This window comes from Epinephelus moara, chromosome 12 (assembly GCF_006386435.1).
Source record: "Epinephelus moara isolate mb chromosome 12, YSFRI_EMoa_1.0, whole genome shotgun sequence".
Lineage (NCBI taxonomy): Eukaryota > Metazoa > Chordata > Actinopteri > Perciformes > Serranidae > Epinephelus > Epinephelus moara.
In genome coordinates this window covers 16,384,496-16,406,122 of record NC_065517.1, presented here as the reverse complement: position 1 = coordinate 16,406,122, position 21,627 = coordinate 16,384,496, and the positions used below count along the sequence as shown (strand labels likewise).

The window sequence follows — 21,627 nt, the reverse complement described above, 5'->3', positions numbered from 1 at the left end:
CTGTGCTGGAACACTTATATTCACCCTCTCTCTGAAACACCATTGTAGTGCCTGTCTCTTTAAGACCCCCTCCCGAAAAATCCCAGTCTGCTCTGATTGGTCAGCCTTTGCAGGTCTTCCTTCTCAGCATCTCTGCTCCGTCACTGCCAACAACATCAGCAACTAGGATTACATGTTTCCCTGATGTTAGCATGTAGCTACATGTAGCAGTGTATTTAGTGTTAACACTTGCAATAAGGTGTCTGGAGCTGAATAGAGTATTTCAAACAGTCTGCGTCCCAACCCTCACCTATGGTCATGAGCTCTGGGTAGTGACCGAAAGAATGAGATTGCAGATACAAGCAGCCGAAATGAATGTCCTCTGTATGGTGGCTGGCTCAGCCTTAGAGATAGGGTAAGGAGCTCGGACATTTGGAGGAGCTCGGAGTAGAGCCGCTGCTCCTTCGCGTCGAAAGGGGTCAGTTGATGTGGTTCGAGCATCTGATCAGGATGCCTCCTGGGCGCTTCCTGTTAGAGATGTTTCGGGCACGTCACACTGGTAGGAGGCCCCAGGGCAGACCCAGAACATATTGGAGGGATTACATATCTCATCTGGCCTGGGAACGCCTTGGGGTCCCACAGGAGGAGCTGGAAAGCGTTGCTGGGGAGAGAATGTCAGGGATGCTTTCCTTGGCCTGCTGCTGGATGGATGGATGGATGGATGGATGGATGGATTATTTCTACATGCATTTACCTCATTATTGGAAACTTTGGCCATGTTTTAAATGAACATCCAACATTTTATATGACAGAAAACAAGGAATAATAGGTTCAGTTTAATTTCAAATTTTAGTATCCTTTATTCTTTTCTCAACAGCACATCCACAGTCTTTCTCACACTTAAGTGAATTTATATCAGATTAAGTCGAGTGCAGAGCAGCTGTTGAACTCTGTGGGTTTTCAGCTGCAAGGCTTTGTCTGTGGTCAGGCTGAAAGGCTCCTCCAGTTCCTCTAGTCATGTGTGTATGGGGCTTTTTGGTTGCGTTTATCACCTCGGCTCACCCCAGGCTAACCAGTTTCCTGGGGAAAGCCCTGTGCAGCACTTACAGACGGCTGACAGTTGACTACAAACAACAGCAACACTTATCAGTAATACTTATCTTATTAAAAAACAGCATGCAGTGCATTTAATACTGGTTGTTACTCTGATCATATGGAGTACAATGATGTAGGGTTGGACTTGAGTACTGTTTTGATAGTGAAATCTGCTGCAGCTAGTCCTCGTGGAAACAAGGTCAACATTGCACAACCTGCTTTTTATCAGTACGAACGGCGACTGTGAGAAGGTCAAATAGTGTGAATGTGTCCTTTGTCCGGCGGCCCAGTGGGAGCCTACTTCCTTGTTCGTGTCATAGTGACATTTTTTTGTATTTACAGTGCACATTCTTTTATACTGCTCTGTAGAAAGAGATTGCAGAGTGCCATGTCTGATGTTTGTGAACCACAGTTTGTAGATCTGGATAAATCTGATAAAAGGTCTCATCTGCTGAGTCCGAATTTTATCCACATGTCCCCTTTTGCAATTTCCCGTTGTCACTTTAAAAAAGATTTTTGTTTATTCTCCCCTCAGGAAGCCATTGAGACATTTAAAGAAGCACTGAAGTTGAAGTCTGACTTTATAGATGCCTATAAAAGCCTTGGACAGGCCTACAGGTACAGCACGGCTGTGATATTCACTGGTTACATGACGTCTTTTATGTCCTTTATTTATTTAAGGAATTGAGAGTACCTGCCTTTCCCCTCCGTCTCACTAACAACATGTCCACTGTCACTCTCTTTGTATCTCTTCTTCCTCTTTCCAGAGAGCTGGGTGATTTTGAGTCAGCGATGGAGAGCTTCCAGAAAGCCCTCATGTTGAATCAGAACCACATCCAGTCTCTTCAGCTGCGGGGCATGATGCTGTACCACCACGGCTCGCTGCAGGAGGCCATAGGCAACTTCAAGGTAGAGGAATCCACAGTTAAATTAAACAGCATCGTCGTCCAATCCTATCTTATATATACTCAAAATACTTCTATTTTGCATGCTAGTCATTCTGCACAGTTGCAGATAGTTATAAGGCTGCGCAGATTTTGATAATATTATACTTTTTGTATGTGTAGGAGTGTTTCAGATCCGTGCCATCCAAACATTTCCAATGACTCCAGAGCTTTGTGAAGCCCAAAAGTCAATTTTCTGAAAAAAAAAAAAAAAGAGAGAGAAAAAATAGATATAATCACTTGTAAAATTCACAACATGTGTTTATCTGATGAAATATTCTGCTTCAATCCATATTTTTTGGGTGTTTAGCATTTCAAAATCATTTTAACTGCAGTCAAAAAAGTGTTTGCTCTCCATGCAGGCATCTGTATTAACAGGGAGGATCAACAGGAATCTAACAGCACCATAAATTACATTTATTAAATAAAAGAAGATTATTTAGTCATTTAATTATATGAATCACTTGATTTATTTGAGGATTTTTTATAATTTTTTAGGTGGTGATGTCACAATATATGACGGCAGACATTCGAAGCTTCATTCAGAAACCTCCATTGAAGCTTGACTAAAAAATAAAAATGGTACAGCCCTTAACAGCAGCTTTTACACCTTGGCTTACTTAATGACCAACAAATTGTAGCATCCACAAATTCATCAGCTAAAACACTGTATAATACCTTAAACTGTGTACTTATACTTCTTCTGTTTCTGATCCCTTTGAATTTCTCTCCCTCTATGTGACCTCCAGAGGTGTCTTCAGTTGGAGCCCTACAACGAGGTGTGCCAGTACATGAAGGGGCTGAGTCACGTGGCGATGGGCCAGTTTTATGAGGGCATCAAAGCTCAGACTAAAGTCATGTTGAACGACCCACTGCTGGGACAGAAGGCCAGCTCTGAATACCTCAAAGTGAAATACCTCAGAGGTCGGTGCATCATTGACACAGCACTCAGAGTTTATTGTCAGTGGTGAATCATGTACAAGTAAAACCTTTCATAAGGACTACTCAGTTTACAGCTTGTTTCGAACAGAGAGTTTCACCAGAGTTTATATCATGGCTACTGAAAATCCTTTTGATTGGCTGTCAGGAGTGGATTTGTTTTAAGTACATTTGATGCAGGAGTTTGTTTGCAGTTCTAAATTAATTATACTTAAGGTAATGACAGCAACAGTGTAGGGCTGCAGCTAACAATTATTTTCATTGTCGATTAATCTGTCTGATTAGATATTTGGTCTGAACTGTCGACGTCCTCATATGTCTCGTTTTGTCCCCAACCTGATGATATTCATTTTACCGTCACAGAAGAAAAAAAATTACTCAAACTCAAATTGTCTCTATCAACTCAAAGTAGGAGGACGTTTGTGATATAAAACTTTGATCAACATACCACCAGTCATCAAGAATTGATCTGAGAATCAGTCAGTTACTACTGACTTTTTTATCCCTGTAAGAGAAATTATATGCAGCAATCAGATCAACAGAAATACACACGGTAGATAGGAAGAAAGGAAAATGCTGTAAATCACTAAAAAACACTAAACATTAAAAAGTTACATGTATGAAAATCTTCACCAATCAGCCAAAACATTAAAACCTCTAATAAGTGGATGAATAAACATTGATTGTCGTGTTACAATGCAGTGTTCTGCTGGGAAACTTTGGGTCCTGGCATTCATCTGGATGCTACTTAACACACTGCAACCACCAAAACACTGTTGCAGAACAGGTTACCCCCTACAGCACTCCCCAATGGCAGTCCCCCATCCCCCCAGCAGGGGAGCGCATCAGGAATAGCTGCAACGTGACAAAGAGCTCAAGGCATCAACCTGGCCTCAAAATTCCCTAGATTCTAAGCCAAATGAACATCTGTGGGACATGCTGCTCCTAGGATTAGACTTGGCTCTGACCTGTCGATGCATGGACACGTATGGAACTCTGGGGGTGTCCTGTGGTGTCTAGCACCAAGGTGTTGGCGGTGGATCATTTGAGTCCTGAGGGTTGTGAGGTGGGGTTCCCCCATGTTCCACAGATGCTCAATTGGATTTGGACATGGGGAATTTTGTGGCCAGGTTGATGGCTTGAGCTCTTTGTCACGTTCTTGGGGCCATTCCTGAGCAGTTTTTGCACTGTGGCGTGGTGCATTGTCCTGCTGGGGAGGGCACTGCCATCGGTGAGTGCTATGTGGGCTGTACTTGGTCGGCAACGGTGTTGTGGTGCATGGAGCACGTAAAGTGGCGTCAGCATGAATGCAGGACAAAAGGTTCCCCAGCAGAACATCGCATTGTAACAAGATGATGAATGTTACTCAATTCACCTGTCAGTGATGTCAGTCAGAGTATTAACCAAAAACTTGATTGATTCATAATATAATCCTATATTCTCTCCTGGCTTTACCCCACTTTGTTTCTCTACCAGAGTACTCTCGCTACCTGCACTCCCACCTCGACATCCCAGTAGCAGAGTACAATGTGGATCAGGACTTACCGGGGAACTTTAAGAACCACTGGGCCAAGAACCTGCCTTTTCTAATAGAAGACTATGAAGAACAGCCGGGCCTGCAGCCACATATTAAGTAGGTTTGATTCACTACTGTAAGCTCTAATGATGTTTTTTATCCTTGTCCTTGCAGATATTGCTCTGAGATCAAACCAAGTTATTGCTGTAGATATGAATGGGATTTAATATAATAATACTGTTTATACAGAGAGCATGTTACAGCCAATAACAGATAATATTCATACATTTACTTGGTTTTAATAGAAGTTAATAAAGTGTGTCCTGCACTTAACCTCAAGTGCGTCATCTCAGAAATCAGGATGTCATTATCCTAATTTCCTGAACCGTAGCAATTTCCGTGAGCCCACAGCTGAAGCAAACAGTGTCTTGTGGTTGAAAGCCAACACCTGCCATCTTTTCCATATGACATCAATGCCCCAGAGTTCTTCAGACAGATGTTTTTATGCCCCTGTCAGCAGACTGAAACTTGTTGCTTCTGTTTTACAGCACAGTTTCAGAGGTTTGGCAGGTGGCCCCACTCCACTCCAGTCCTGAAAAAAAAACACTGCATGAAAGCTTTGACAAAGTTCATCCTCTACAGTTTGTCTTTCTGTGTTTGTGGTTTTGCAGAGATGTGCTGCCGCAGAACTTCGACAGCTACAACAGTGAAGTCCAGAAGCTGATCTGCACAGCCGACCACCTGGGGGCGCTAATGCAATACGACACTCCTGGTTTCTTACCAAATAGGAGAATACACAGAGGTACCACCGGTGAATGATGTAGACTATAGAGATACTTTTAAGTATCAACAACAACAGAAAACAATAAGAGTTGTTTGTGCTTTTTTTCAGCCATGGGTTTAGCAACCCTGGAGGTGATGCAGGCAATGCATCGAACGTGGAGCAACTCCAAAGTCAGAGTCAACGGCAAGACCAGGCAAATGCAGTGGAGAGACATGTTCGACATAGCCGTTAAATGGAGAAGGTGAGGACTTTTTAAAGGTAAACACAACATTCAAACATGGCTCCTCCTGCCTACACTACTTGTACGTACACTGAAATGACTATTCTTGTAGGATTATTACATTTGTTGTAATGGAAAAGCCGATACTGTAGCAAGGTAACTAAGCTAAAATCCAGCACCTACCTGTCCAACAGAAAACAGGCCAACTCTACGTCACTGTTTATCCCCATCCTCTCCTTCAGTGCTCACCAGCACCTTCTAGGCTTTGTCCCCTTGGTGATTTTTTTTTGAGTTTTTCAGGCATTTGAATCCCTAATTTTCATAGCTTCCTCTTGGATGCTACCTTTATTATAAAGTTCGACCTCATGATGGGGGCAACACACCCATTGATGTCAGGAAAACAGCAAAATAAGAATAAACATAAAACACAGGCAGAGGGCAGAGTAAGGTAAATTCACGGTCACACACCTCTATTGGTTCATAAGTGATGATTGAGAGGGATTACATTTGTATGACTTAATACATTGTTTTTCAGGAAAATCTTGCCTAGTATACTGTGCGATAAAATCTGTTGTCAGGCCAGTTGCATTAGAGCTTTACCCACACTGATTGTGTTCCCAATAAACAGTTCAGTCCTTCAGAGGTCAAGGTAAAACAGATTTACTGTGAGTCTACAAAGATTACACTCAAAAACTGAGCTGGTTTTAGGAGCTGACTTAACAGTCTCAATATTACATTCACCTTTTACGCTGTTCACATTCCCCTCCTGTTGTTGGCCTAGTTGGAAATGCCCTCCTATCGTTACGCCCTCTGATTTTCAATTTAATTAAATTTTATTTATAAAGCCCAGTATCACAAATCACAGTTAACCTCAGAGAGCTTTACCAGCATTCGACATCCCTCTGTCCTTGGACCCTCACGGCAGATAAGGAAAAACTCCCCCCAAAAAACCCTTCTACTCCCTACGCTACGCCACCATTGTTTCTTAAACTAAAAAAACACTGTGTACCAACCTGTTCCTGATACCATTGTTTCTTATCTACTGATCATCATGACATCACCTGAGCACAGATGGAGTGCAGATAGTAAATGCCACACCACTTTTTGTTAGCTCACATCAGGGGTAACAGAAAAATACATGATGAATAATGAGTATATGTTTATTGACTCTATTAAAAATGAATTTTTTGGGAGTCTAGAGGACAGAATTACTATCAAATAATCTGTTTGTAATGAACTCTATAGACCTGTGTCAATGCACGGTATAATATAGTGACTGTAGACGTCATCTATTAAAAAGTGGATTTAGTCTTTAGAGTTACTCTTTAAGCACCCAAGTGTAAGCTAAGTTTGGCTAGATGGCAGCGACCAAAACTCATATTCCAAGATGAATTAAGTGCAGCTCAGAAGTGACTGTGGAATCCTAATCATCTCCAGGAAATGACCCTAAAACACACGGGATTAAAGGAAGAAGAAGAAGACAGATGTTGAAACGTGATAGCCAACAACTTCTCATGTATTACTAAGTACGGTCTAGACTGAAGGTCATATTCAGCTCTGTCCTCATGTGGTCACCAGAAAAGTTAAAGCACAGTGATGATGTGACAGTGCTAAAATCTCTTTACTGTTATATGTCAATCACTTTTATTTCCTCCTCATGGTTTGCCGATAGCATCAAATTAAACAAACCACATACAGACGTGTAACAAAGTAAACTGTGACTGAGGAGTCTTTGGTCTTTAGCTGATTGGATTCCAGTGTTGACAGACTAAGCAGGCTTTTCCTGTGCTCGCAGGATCGCGGACCCAGACCAGCCAGTCCTGTGGTTAGACCAGATGCCCGCCAGGAGTCTCAGTCGGGGCTTCAACAATCACATCAATCTCATCAGGTAACAAGTTGGCCCTGGAAGACAGCATCAGACACTCTCGTTAGTCCCTCGAGTAACTTGAGTTTCCTCGTGGCCTTGCTGTGGGGATTTTCTCCTCTTTGTAGTGTGAAAACATTTATTTGAATTCCTTGTAATCTGACCCAGTTTCCTCCATTTTGAATTCAGTGTAGCCTTGGTTTCTGAAAGCACATCTTCATATGAAAGCATCTGTTTTTTCTTTTTGCTTCAGGGGACAGATTATCAACATCAGATACCTGGCCTACTTTGACAACATCCTCGACTTCATCAAAGACAGAATACTGGTGTACCACGGGTAAATTATACCAAAACTTCAGCCAGTTTTCTGTGACTTAAAAACACCTTTCATAAAATCCTGCACTGCCTGAGTTGCTGCAGTACTTCCAGTTGTTTAGTTTCTTTCCATCACTAACATTCATACAAAACTAAATTGGCAGCCTGGCCTTGACCCACTGATATCTACATACTTATGGCGAGCATCAGCATGTCTCACCTGATTATTTGGCAGCAGTTATGTAATGTGTGCCTACTGTATGCTGCCTACGATGTAGCAGTATGTAAATACTTTTTCCCTCCAGACTGTATTAATTTTGCATGTTGAGGAAATGTAGTGAATATTTTTTTCCTCATGAGTTTCCTTACTGCACCTGTCACTAACAAGTTCCTGTTTTGTGTGTCAGGGCGTACAACCCCAGAGGACTCTTAGAGGTCCGACAGGCCCTTGAAAATGTGAATAAAGTAGAAGACCTGCTTCCTATAATGAAGGTAAGGACGAAAAGCGGGAAAATTAGTTGAGATGGAAATAAATAGAGACAAAGATGATGTGTGCACGTCAAAAATAACTCAATTTAAAAGAAGATTATAAAAGACTCTCAACTCAAGGTCCCCTGTCTTGCTTTTTCTAAAGTTTTAGATTGTATCACATGGTCCTCTTCATTAGCAGATTGCTCAGTTGCCATGGAAATAAGTAAATGGATTGGAGGAGCCAATCCTAGGGGCTGTCCACACCAACGCAGGTATTTATAAAACCGTGACTCTTTGCTCACGGTTTGGCCTTTCATCCACACGTAACTGCAGTTTTGGGCCCCTGTAACCGGAGTTATTTGTAACCGGAGTCCAGGGTGAACTTTCTGGAAAAGTCCGGTGTCAGTCATGTGTGGACAGGATAACCGCAGTTATTTTGTCTCGTCTCCATTGTATGACTTCACAGTGTGCGACGTAAACAGAAAACAGCTGTGTTATTACCCGATCCAGTGTGTGCGAAAGACGATTTGAGGATGGACCTAAACAAAATACTGCTGCTATTTAGCAGCATATCAGCACTTTGTGGCTGTATCATACAACTAACACTACTCAACCACATCCAGCAACAGAGGCGCAAGAGTGTGCTATTACGGAGACTGCTCCTGCTGCATAATAGTACGCTTGTTGTTTTTCCGGTAATGACGTTTTACTGCCTTCTGATTGGCTACAATGGCCTTATATCGCCACCTACTGCTTTGGCATGTGTATTACATTGCTTGATAGTGGAATTTGCGGTGTCTTGTGGACGGAGGTATTTTTATTACACCGCTCGTATGGACGCAGATTTTTTAAAAACTGGAGGCCAAAAAAGTTCGGTTTAAATGCATAAAATCTCATTTATAATTCCATTTGTAACATTTGCGAGTATAATTATATATATATGTAAGGATTGGCTGTGGCTCAGGAAGTAGAGTGGGTCATCCACCATTCGGAAGATCATCGGTTCGATCCCCGGCTCCTCCAGTCTGCATGTTGAAGTATCCTTAAGCAAGATACTGAACCCCAAATTGCTCCCAATGGCTGTTTCATCGGTGCGAGTGTGTTAGAGCTGAGTAGCAGGTGGCACCTTTTGGTAACACTTTACTTGAAGGTATCAGCATAAGGGTGACGGTCATGAACCTGTCATGAACATTATGTACATGTCATTAACATTTATGACTGCTGTCATTAAGTGTCATTCGTTTATTGTAATGACAAGTCGACATTGTTTGGGTTGTCTTGATTATGACAACTTGACATTAATTAAAGTGACATTACCAGAAGATGTATTTGTCATGACAAGTTGACATTGTTTGGGTTGTCTTGATTATGACAACTTGACATTAATCAAAGTGACATTATCAGGAGTTGTCTTTGTCATGACAAGTTGACATTAAATTTGTTTGGGATGTCCTTATAATGACAACTTGACATTAACCAGGATGACATTACCAGAAGATGTCTTTGTCATAACAATGATAATCATTATGTCAACTTGTCATAAACACAATAAGAGGTACATTTCTTGTTAATGTCAACTTGTCATGACAAAGACAACTTCTGGTAATGTCACTTAGACTAATGTCAAGTTGTCATAATCAAGACAACCCAAACAATGTCATCTTGTCATTACAAAAACCGAATGACACTTAATGACAGCAGTCATAAGCGTTCATGACATGTACATAATCATGACAAGTTCATGAGTGTCATGTCATAGTTATGACAGTGTCATGTCACTCTTATGTAGATACCTTCAAGTAAAGTGTTACCCACCTTTTCATAATGTCGCCAGTAGGGTGAGTTTTTGGACGTTATAATGTGCGGGCAGTCAGACAAGTTGAGAGTTTTTGATAACTAGACTTTCAAAATGGACAATTATACTGAACCAGTTTTATTTTTGTGTCTAAGCAAACAGTTCATCTTACAGAGGGATTTTTCAGTGTGGATTACAATGGGGGGAATCGTTAGAGACAAGCTAGGCTTCACTCTCTGGAAGCCTGCCAGGGCCTTGAGTTGAGATTGTTTTGTTACATGATGTTTCCAAGTAAAGAAATAACTCAAGCTTGACATTTAGTCAGTTTGTAACGTACAATGTTTTACTGTCAGAGCACTGAAGCGACATCAGTGAAAACCTAGAATGGTTGTTTGTGTGTTTATTTCCTGAAGCAGTTCAATAGTAAAACCAGAGATGGCTTCACGGTCAACTCCAAGGTGCCGAGCGTGAAGGATCATGGGAAAGAGTATGACGGTTTTACCATCACCATCACTGGAGACAGGTACAGTGAAATGAAATGACAGTCTCCCCCTTTTTCCTGCAGTATATTTTAGGTGTCAACCTTTATTTATCAAATGCCAGGATGGGTTATTAGCTGCAAGTAAAAATGTATGTAAATGTTGGCAGGTGTTTCAGAACTCATTAATACAGCAGGCAATGGCAGATTAAGTGACCACTTATTTCTACCTGTGATCTGGTTTCTGTGTTTTAGGGTGGGCAACATGTTATTCTCAGTAGAGACACAGACGACAGAAGAGCGGACGCAGCAGTACCAGTCAGAGATAGAGTCCATCTATAAAGACCTCACCGCCAAAGGGAAGGCGTTAATGCTGTCTACAGAACTAGGGGTAAGATTTATCTCTGCATTCCACACATAACAAGAAGCAGAAGCATATTCAATACTCTGATTTGTGAGATGGCATGAAACATTACATTTGTGGACAGTTCCTGATGCAAACAGTTAGCAGCAGGATATTGTCTTCACTGCTTTAAACAGCTCAAACAAACTTCCCTTAATCCCGGGTTGTCCTGGTGTGTGGTGCTTGACTTTCTTGAAGACGTTTCACCTCACATCTAAGAGGCTTCTTCGGTTTCTAGAGAGAAACTGAAAGAAACTGAAGAAGCCTCTTAGATGTGAGGTGAAACGTCTTCAAGAAACTCAAGCTAGTCTGAGAATCTTCACCAACATTTGGGGTGTTTCCCTTTAATCTCTACAAATAAGATGTGAGCTGAAAGAATAGAAGATCCTTTGAATTGTCAGTCGACAGAGAGTTAATCGCCAAACTTTTTGGCTAATATTTTCTGATTCCAGCTTCTGAAATATGAGGATTATCTGCTTTTTTTTCTGTTTTATATTACTGTAAATTGTTTGTCTTTAGTTTTTGGACTGTTGGTCAGAGAAAACAAGACATTTGAAGATGTCGACTTGGGCTTTTGGGCAGAAAAATGGCCATGTTTCAATATTTATAACATTTCTTGTACAATAAATAAATTGATTAATAGGGAAAATAATTGTAAGTGTCAGATTATGTTGCAGTTACATCTATTGCAGACTTTTGTTTTTTGAGTGAGCTGATCTTTTAAATCGTCCTTCATGGGTCATTGCAGCAGGAGGACAGATAATTACAAGACACAGACAGGAAAATGGTGAACTGGTCTGTTACACATGTAAAATATTTAACCTCATCTCGAGTTGTCAGCCAGAATATCAGTGACTCAGCTCTTGTTAAGCATCTGACAACAGTCGACACATTTTGCAACTGAGATTTTCTCCTTACAGTCTTTCCCTCTGCAGCAGTACCCCAGATTTTACTTTTCTAGACAGGAAAAGTAGGAAGAGAATTTAATAAATTCTCTGGAGTTATTTTACAAATCGATCACTGTGCAGGTTAGAGCTGACAGTGTTCTCCAGCTGGCTGCTGTAGATGAATTTCAGACTAACTGCTGGGAAAAACCGACTCAGTGAAATATCATAAAACCATGAAAGAAGCATTTTCAATCAATAAATACTCTGCCTGTTCAACGGAGACTGAGTTTCTCTTGTTGTTTAGCTTTCTGTTATAGTTACTTGATTTATACTGATCGCTGCGATGACACCCAACAATGCCTCTCTTGTTAGTGAACCAGCTACACAAGATTATTGACTGTGACCTGAAACAGATACTTGGAATAATATGAAAAACCTCTCTTTGTGTTTAGACTCTTGTTTCTTGTTATTAAGCCTGCAGCCCTCTCTGCTTTAAACAAAGACAGTACACAGTGAAGACAGTTAAAAATGGAGGACACGTCTGTAGAAACTCTCGCTCCGAGCCGGTTCGTGACCTTACAGTTAACTCTCTGTCACGACTTTTGTTCTTTCAGGATGCAGACGCTGTGTGTAATCTGATCCTCTCCTTGGTTTATTACTTCTGCAACCTCATGCCCCTCTCCAGAGGATCCAGGTAACATTTAACACTTTGACAATTTAATTACCCATGGGAGAAAGAGAATTTGGGGTCCTCTGTAATCTGTGACAAGGGTTGACAATTTCCAGGAATATTCAAGTTGGGGGCTTTCCATGGGAATTAGCGGGAATTTTGGGGGGCTTTAGGAAGTGGTGTAAGTTGTTTTTGTATGCACAACAGCTACAGAGAAGAAGTTGTTGGCTGCAGATAGAAACTAACCTTTAACCATATCAAAAGCAGACAAAGTAATTTGTCAAATACAACCAAATAATAAACCAACCATTATCTTCTAAATAATTTAATTAAATAATTCCTAGAGAACAGACACCTGCAGCGGCTGCAGCTTTGTGCTCTTTGCGCATGGCGTGTTCATGCAGCACCAAAACGCATGTCAGAATTGTTCGAGTCAAAGCCGCTGTATGGGAGGTGTAAACAATATTTCAAGTTGAGCTTTGGTTTATAAAGACATGTAGAAGTGGGAAAGCAATTAAGCGTCTGTCTCTGCTCGCCACAGGCAGCTAATGAAACCGAATTAGCCGGAGAGTTGGAGGGAGACGGTGTTGTTTTATGCCAGACTAGCCTTCTTCTGTCTTTGTTAAAATTAGTTGTGGGTTATTGCCTAAATTAGTCTGGCTGTACTGAGGTGTTTTTATTGGGGATTAATTTCACAACAGTGACAAACAATGCCGAAGCTTAGGGCAAACATTAAACATTATCGTTACCTGGCTGTCCATGAATCAAGGAGACGTGGACGCTGCTCTGCAGGGCGCTCGATTTGTCTTCGTTTATGTGTATTTCCCCCACATATGTTCACTGTGATGCACGATTTTAAAATGGAAATTAAGAAAATCTTTGCTTGGAAATTTTCCAGAAATGTTACGACCTTTTGCAACCCTATCTGTGACAGGTACAACTACTGTGCGAGGCAGATAGCCTTTGGCAAGAACTAGAAACTCTTCTTATAAACAGTAATTTACAGTTGACATCTGATTTATGTTCCAAGAACAGCATGTTCTACCGTTAGCGTGCTACAGAGCAGAAAGAGCTTTAATTGTCATGGTGATACTAGTGTGTAAAGGTGTTTTCCTGATCTGCTTCTCCTCAGTGTTGTGGCCTACTCAGTTGTGATGGGGGCACTGATGGCCAGTGGCAAAGAGGTCATTGGCAGGATCCCGAAAGGAAAGGTAAACATTAGCCCCTTCCAGACATGCACCTCTTACATGGTCTGACCTTGGAGGATTTCTGTTATGACTTTAACGTACACTTTCAACATGGTACAAGTCTAAGTAAAATGCCATCAGATTAACGTGAAGTCCACAGCAAGCGCATGGCTCTTTATTTGGATAAAGCAGTTTACAGAGGGGACACCTACAGTATGTCTGAATGACAAAAAATCCATCACTCCAACAGCTTCTTGTTACGCATTCCATGTCTGAGCAAAGAAAAGAAACAATACACTCAGTTAAAGACTAGTTGAGGATCAGTGACTCTTGTTATTGTCCCTTTGTCCAAATGAAAGGTGTACGTTACATAAGAGCCTGCTATCATCTCCGCTCGTGGATACAAAGCCTATCCGATTGTTTGTAACATTCATTCCATCCGTCTGGAGGAAGAAGAAACTTGGCTGAAATTCGGACCTACGTTGCTTCGGCCAAGCAGACACATTGTTCCTGAAACAAAATCCCATTGGAAGGAAATAAGACAGTGCAGAAATCTGATCAGGTGTTAGAAAGCTGAAGCTCAGGAAAGGTTCACCTGAGGTCAGCTTTTTTTCAGCCAGGCACGTTGTTAAATGTCCCCGTGATGTCCAAGTTTCTGTTTGGTCGACTAAGGAATGTCTGGTGATTTATGAGTCTTAATGAATGAATAAAAACCTCGAAAAGAGAGAACAAACACAAAGAAACTGTTCATAATATGAGCCTACCTGAGGAGGAGGAGGACATGAGTTCAAAATAGAGTTTTTCTTTTTCACTCTTTTCATTTTAATGATATTTTTTGGTGTACATGCTGCGATTCTGCCTTTCCAAACCTAAGTTTTGCTTGCAAACAAGGTAGTTGAATTTCTGGCAACTTTACCTTCATACCGCAAGAGAAATTTGACTTCTTAACATTTTCCCTTACTACTTTTTACCTAAAGCTGGGTATACACTCCAACTCCTCCTGTACAAGTAAATCGTCTGTGATGCAAAGGTGAAGCTCGCTATTTATGATTGTCAGTTCACAACATGACAGCTCACACTGTATGTGCTCACATTGTACAGCCAGTGAGCTCCTGCAGACTGTTCTGGCTATTGACAATGATCAACAAAGATTTTTTTTTAAAGCTTTGAGGCAGGTAGTTGAAAGTTACACAGTAACAGTAAGGTTCACAATAATGCTAACAAGGCAGAAATGAGCTGCCTTGATAATCTGTGCCATCCTGTGTGCTGAAACATATGCTGTTGCCACAGATTGACCATCCTGGCTTCCATATTTTCCGTCCATATGACCAGTCTTGTTGCCATTGCAGTTTCAGAGCGTTGTATTTGCTTACAGATGCTCCGTCTGCTACTTCGGACAGGCGCAGTGAACAAAGAGGCAATGATCTTGGGGGAATCGACCTGTAGCTCTGCTTTAACTGTGCAAGGGCCTGACGATGGCTGACCAAAATTTCTAACATGTCAGAAAATCATCTGAATGTCCCGACGGCTGGTCTGGAGCAGTTGATCGGGACATAATCAGTCCTTGCATTCCCCTATAATCTGCAGGGCAAACAAACCCCGACAATGCTAAAATCCGTCTGACTCAGAAACAACGTCGTGCAGCTCAAAAGTTTGATTTTCTGTGTATAGAATTACTCATATCTACTGCATTGTTGGGCCCATAGAACAGGCGCACTAGGGACTTTCGCTGGCCGAGCTGGCTAGCTTCTGATTTAGCCCTCCTCTAACTTGAATAGGGATGAAATCATTTAATTGCTCTTTGCTCCTTTCAAAATGTTATTGGACCATAGAATTTAAATCCCGATGAAACAAATCATTTCGTGGGGATTGTGATGCTCAAAAAAGTGAATCCATCGATTTACAGATGTGTCGTTAACAGTGTAAGTCTAAGAGAAAAAGTCTTTTTGGGCCCCATGGCATCACGTGATGGACCCTAAAGTTGTAATGTCACGGTTTGGTCTTTTCAAATTGACTTCAAAGCCCAGCACTCTTCCTGGGGGCCTGACCAAAACATTCACTCTGAAGAAAAAATGCCACCCTAGGGGCCTTATTAGGGAGGTAGACATAAAGAGTCAGAAATTTTTTTTTATTTATGTGGACATGGCCTCAGAGGCAGTGAAATGCACCCACCGTGTGTGTCCTCTAACCAGTGTTTGTGTTTGTTTAATATTGTTGCAGCTGGTGGATTTCGAGGCCATGACCACACCCAGTCCAGACAGCTTCAGTAAAACAGCGAAGAACTGGATGAATCTCAAGAGGTGAGAAAACAAATCATGCTATTAGTTTGTTATTCCTCTGCTTGGCGGAGCCCTTATTTTTCTTTAATACGTTTCTTCCTCAACAGTTTACCAGGTTGGTACCAGAGTCTTCCGTCTGTAGCAGAGACCTTCCCGTCCACCAGAACAATGATCGAGGTTCTCAACACAGACTCGTCTTCACACTGTCCAAAGAAGTCCTAACACAACTTCCACACAGGAGAGAAGTGTATTTGATAAAGTCTTAATAATGGAGCTCGTACACTGGACAGAACAAAGGGAATGTCTTCTTCTGCAGCCCAAACTAAACTGAGCTCAGTTCTCCAAAAGCATCTTAGCTTTCATGGTAATTGGTTAAATTTTAAATTCATAGTGTTATTGACACATTTGGGAAGAAGATATTGGTCCTGGATAGAACTGAGCTGATATTAATACAGATTCAAAACATTTTAAAGAGACTTTTCCTCGATGAAGGGTCGAGAATTATTTGATCAGTTAATCTTATTTTGGTATTGAATCATCCTCAAAGCCTGCTCTGCTCTCTGTCATCCTCCCTCACACATGACTCATAGTTTGAGTTCTTACACCACTCATACTGGAGGCTTATGAATACATTATGTTGTCACAAACCCTGAAATTAGACATTACAACAAAAGACAAACAGAGCAACCATCACTGGGACTGGTTATTTGGACACCTGTGTATCAGCCCACAGTAGATTTGATAATCTTTGTAGGCAATGGATAGCAGAGGTGTGGACTTGATTGACATGATTTGGAGTTGAGTTAGACTTTCAAACAAATTTGATTACTTTAGACTCGACAATGACTCGTGACTTCACTTGGCATTGAGCTTTTTCACTTGAAAATAGTTGATACCTTCCTGCAAGCCCAAAGAATAAAAAGTGCACCATGAAATAAATTCATTTTCCATCATTTCCTGAATCAGTTAGGCCTAACATAACATAACCTATTAATCCCCAGCAAGTCGACACTTAATTCCCCAAATGATCCACTTTGCTTGAACCAATCCCACTGCATCCAGTCAGGTTGTAGGAGAAAACCAATAAGAACTATCTTTACATTTCTGACTGCCAGTTGGAAACAAATGATACCAAAGATAAATTCATTTACGTACAAAAACTGTGCTGTCGTCGACATAATCTGAAAGTTAAATTACAGTTGGAGGTGCAACAACGTTTTAACAATAAATACAAAATTTGGAAAGCATTTAATTTAATATATCATTACTCTTTTTGCATTGTGACTTGTTCAGGTCTCCAAACTCAAGGTTTAAGACTTGGGACTTGAACCAGGACTTGCCAGTCTTGATTTGGGACCCAACTCGGGACTTGAGACCTACTTGTGACTTGCAAAGCAATGACTTAGTCCCACCTCTGATCGTTAGACTGCAATATTTGGCTCCTGGGATCCAGTTCAACACGTGGTGTACCAGCAACTGGCAACATCCAGGCCTACATTTTTTATTACCACTTCTTAATTATTTTAAAACAATATATGACACATTTGGTCAAATTGTATAAATTTTTAAAGCTCAATATTGAATCAAACATTTGTCCAGGTACAAAACACACTGACATTATGGTGCTTGTGACAACACATCTTTCAATCAGTCCCAATATTTCCACACTCCAGCTGTTGGGGAGAACGGCAGAGAACATTGGTGTCACAGTTTGGGATGCAGAAGCGATTCTGTCCACCCTCTCTTTTTCTCTGCTTTATAGGCCAGCTAAAGCACACAGTGCATCTCATGAACCATCAGCATGAACAATTTTATGTTGCTTAGTCAGTCATGGTTAAATCTCAGCTTTAGATTACCTTGAACTTTAAATTGGATGTTACGTTTAGTTTGTAATTGGCACTTTAAAACTTAATTCGAACCACTGAGCACACATACACGCACTCAGAGTCCAGCCTATCAGCAGAGAAGGAGTTCTGGGATTTAAAAAGAAAATTCTAAATCCAAAACCTTCAGGGCTATTGAATTCCACTCGGGATACTTGAAGCAGTCTATTTTGTTTAGTTTTCTCGACACTTGCAGGAAGTGTCACTTCTCTTATCGGGTGTTGAACCCCGCTTTCTTTTATCGTGACCAATAACGGGTTGGTGTTAAGATGGGTTGGCTGCTGAACTAGTGTGAGAGCAACAGTCAGAGATTTTTAGAGAATTGTCAGTGAGGTACTGGTTGCTTTTTGTGACAGTAAGTCCTCAAAGATTTGTCAGTTAATCATTAGTTGACCATCAGAAAACATAGATTATTTATTTAATGACTGATCAAGCAAAAATATCAAACATGCTGTTGTTCTGAGTTTTATGTCATTATACTAAATTAAATAAATTTGGGTTTTTGGCTGTTTTTAGGACAATGACAACTCGAAGACATCCTCTTGGACTGTGGGGCATTTTCTTATATTTTTGGAAGTAGTTTGTTGCTTCATAGTTTTCTTTACATTTTCAGTTTGACACCACTGAGAAACAAGAAAATATCAGATCATCAGTGCAAAATCAATATTCTTATACGACGATATGAAACAGTTATTTTGGGCTAAGAATTAAAAAAAAAAGAATATAGTAAATCCCCGAAGAATTCATTCAAATCTATAAAAACTAGAAAAGGAGCAATGGCCAACATTTTTTTCTTATTCCTAAGGCTGATGGATTAATCCCTCCATTTTTCAATAAATAATTTGTAATAGAAATGATTAGTTGCAGCCCTAGCTTCATGTCTACCTAGCTATGTACTGTGGCAGAAAGACTTAACAAATAAGGGTAATATGTTATAAACCAATCAAAATATTTGTTATAAACGTAAACTTTGGCAAGGAAACCCCCACGTCGCATTCATAAAATGAAGTGGTTTTGAGCAAACGCTGCCTCAACTGCTTCGTTTTTAGACGCCTAAAGAAGGCCCGCCTAAAAATCAGTATCAGTTAGAGTGTACGCTGTATTAAGAATATTTTAACTGCTCTACCTTGCTGTCAGACAGCCCTGTACAACAGGGAACTGATGCCGTTATCGCAAAGCCACCAGACTCTATTGACAAAAACAGTAATTTTACTTCACAGAACACTGAAGTTGCTGGTCTGCCGCTACCTCGATCAGTCACTGTGCAAAGTGAAGCAGAGAAAGTATTCCAAATGTAGCGTACACTTGAACTGATTGACTTTTCTAGGTGGCTAAAATATGTTTTGCTTTGGCCCCCGTCCACACAATACTTCATAAAATGAGCGCCAAAGAAACCATTAAACATTTAAACGTTACGGTTACGGCTGAAAACGACAACAGAAATAAACAAGTTGGCTGATTTAACATATCTCCACAACTCAAATCAGTTGCCAATTGTCTACCTAGAAGCGATTGTCGTTAGAGCAACATCACGATAATTCGGCCTCTATGTCTCACATCGAAATAATAAAGGTTAAATGCAGCCTGGTTGTTTATAGCAGTGTGAAGTTCTCCACAAGCATCTTAGCTTTAATGGTAGTGGTTTGCATTTTAAATTCATAGTGGCACTTGACGCATTAGGGAAGCAGGCGGTGACTCTTCCCCTTGGTCTTGAAGAGAACTGAGAACTTTTCTCTATAAAGTGGTGAGAATTATTTGGTTTCAAAAAGCCACAATTCATCTTATTTTGGTATCAAATTATCTCTCAAACCTGGCTCTGTTCTCCGACATCCTCCCTCACACGACTGTTAGATTGAGTAATTAACCCAGTTAATACAGGAAGCTCATAAATGTATTGTTACGTCGACCACGTCATCACAAACCCTATCTTAATAGGTGTCCTATAATTATGATAATTATAAGAAGATCTAACATTTTGTCATGTACTCAGTAGATATTTGTCTCCAAATTTGGCCACAGATATAAAACCTGAACGTTCTCTGACATCTCTGACTGTTGGGTCTCGTAGAGGAGTAATTATAGATATGGGTAAAAGCACACCACATACTGTTATCGTCTTTGCTATCATTCCTTTAGCTTGCATCAGATGCCAGTTGGATTTTCTTATGATCTCATGGGTTAAATTTGCTTGTATGAGAGAGCAATAGTTTGAGAGAGAGAGCTCATATATCTCCAAATGTCTTAATCATCAATTTTTTTCCCCTGGTCCCGACATATGTGACTAAGTTAACTTTGCATAGCCTCATCTCTGTCTTGTCAAGATCACAGTTTATCTGGGGAAAACCCCAGATAAACCCCCCCCCAAAAAAAGTGGATGAAAAGGTTTCGGAAATCTTCATTAAGACATTTAATTGGCTTTAAATTTTAAAATCTCTTGTTTGGTTTTCTGTTGTGTCCATTTATTAATTTAAAAGAATGAGTCTGTTTCATGGAAACTGAACACACACAGATACAGATCATAAAACTGAAGCTGTTGGGGTGATATGTGAGGGGGAAATGATTTACTCTGAATGGGAAGTGATGTTTACAACCTTAAGAAACAAAAGAACTTGAGCGATATTGAGGCTAAATTAGCGTGTATGCAGCTGCTGCCTGTTTTTTAAAGACTCACCAACGTTGGTTTAAGCACAAGGAGGAAACAATTTCAGCAGATAAAGGTATTCAGTCTTATGAACAAACTTTTTCTCTTTAATTTCAATGTCAATTTATAATTGAATGTCCAGTTTCTTTATTTTGTCATTTAATAAGATCCACAAAGTCAGAACAAATTGATCTTCTCAGCGGCATATCTAATTTATTTCCTGCCTTAGTCTGCTTTGTGTCACTTTTTCTTTTCCATATCAATGATTGTGCTGACTGGTCGTCATTTTCTTTCTGTTGTTTTGCACTGGGTGACCCAGTCATTAAGTGCTACGGTGGGCTCTTAAAGCTTGAAACTTGAAGGAGGGGAGTTTTTTTTTTTTAATTGAATGAGTGAATGAATGTTCAGCAGTCAATAAAACTGGCTGACAATTTTAACAGGCTCTGTCCATTTCTTGGTAATCTTTTTTTTTTTTTTTTACTTAGTATCTCAGAATTTACCTCAGTAGAGTCAATTTTTAATTGAGCGCTGTAGCCACCTTCAGTTCGAGATTTTATTTGATATGCCGAGTCTGCCAAGAGTGACAGGTGCACACATACAATATCCAATGTTACACATAGGCATGAAAGAAAGAAACTCTGAAATTGTATCCGCCCATCTAAACACAAAAACACAAAATCAGGGAGAAAGTCATCAGTCTTTAGTTAAGCAAAGCGTCTAAAGACTGACTTGTGAGTCTAAGTAGAATAATGAATAAGGTCCAGTAAACCCAGAATGTGATGTCCTTATATGAGGACACAGGGTCAAAGGAGGATATAGAAAGGTGTTTTTGCCCATCTAATTCCTACACCTAACAAAAAAAACAGAATTTGTCTAGCTGAGTCTTGTTGAGTGGTTGTGATTGACCCCTAAGTGATGAAAGTAGTTATCACATAGTAATTAAAGATATATGGGGACTTCACTATAACTATTTAATGTCTAAGTCCCAGCTTGAAGACAATTAAGTTGTAGAAAATGTTCTGAATCACGATGCCCTACTCATAAAATATGCAGTGTCATGGATTATAACATCATTACTGCATTAAAATGTTTAATCTGTAAATATGACTCAAATTCTTCTCACATTTAAAAATATTTAAGTAAATTCAGTTCGCGAATTTAAGTGGTACTTGTGTTTTTTCTTCTTCATGATTTCCAAATGATAATACTTACAACCGTGTTGCATAAATGCTGAATGAGCAAACCTTGTGAATGGCCCGCCCTACGCTCCCTCTGAT

The 21,627-nt window shown here is 40.3% G+C and overlaps 1 protein-coding gene across 2 annotated transcripts in view; it reads left to right on the top strand.

Moving 5' to 3' along the window:
- Positions 1 to 20,787, top strand: part of ttc13 (tetratricopeptide repeat domain 13) — a 32,182-nt gene extending 11,395 nt beyond the window's left edge. Inside the window, exons 9-23 of one of the 2 annotated variants that reach the window (XM_050057900.1) lie at positions 1,610 to 1,692; positions 1,842 to 1,983; positions 2,768 to 2,942; positions 4,434 to 4,590; positions 5,145 to 5,275; positions 5,366 to 5,498; positions 7,273 to 7,365; positions 7,595 to 7,678; positions 8,064 to 8,148; positions 10,339 to 10,445; positions 10,656 to 10,791; positions 12,305 to 12,384; positions 13,493 to 13,571; positions 15,768 to 15,847; positions 15,934 to 20,787. In XM_050057900.1, coding sequence (XP_049913857.1) covers positions 1,610 to 1,692; positions 1,842 to 1,983; positions 2,768 to 2,942; positions 4,434 to 4,590; positions 5,145 to 5,275; positions 5,366 to 5,498; positions 7,273 to 7,365; positions 7,595 to 7,678; positions 8,064 to 8,148; positions 10,339 to 10,445; positions 10,656 to 10,791; positions 12,305 to 12,384; positions 13,493 to 13,571; positions 15,768 to 15,847; positions 15,934 to 16,048 — 1,680 coding nt within the window. In that variant the 3' untranslated portion in view covers positions 16,049 to 20,787. Of the gene's footprint in view, positions 1 to 1,609; positions 1,693 to 1,841; positions 1,984 to 2,767; positions 2,943 to 4,433; positions 4,591 to 5,144; positions 5,276 to 5,365; positions 5,499 to 7,272; positions 7,366 to 7,594; positions 7,679 to 8,063; positions 8,149 to 10,335; positions 10,446 to 10,655; positions 10,792 to 12,304; positions 12,385 to 13,492; positions 13,572 to 15,767; positions 15,848 to 15,933 lie in introns of both variants that reach the window. The other variant, XM_050057899.1, reaches the window with a different exon arrangement.
- The last annotated feature ends 840 nt before the right edge of the window (positions 20,788 to 21,627 follow it).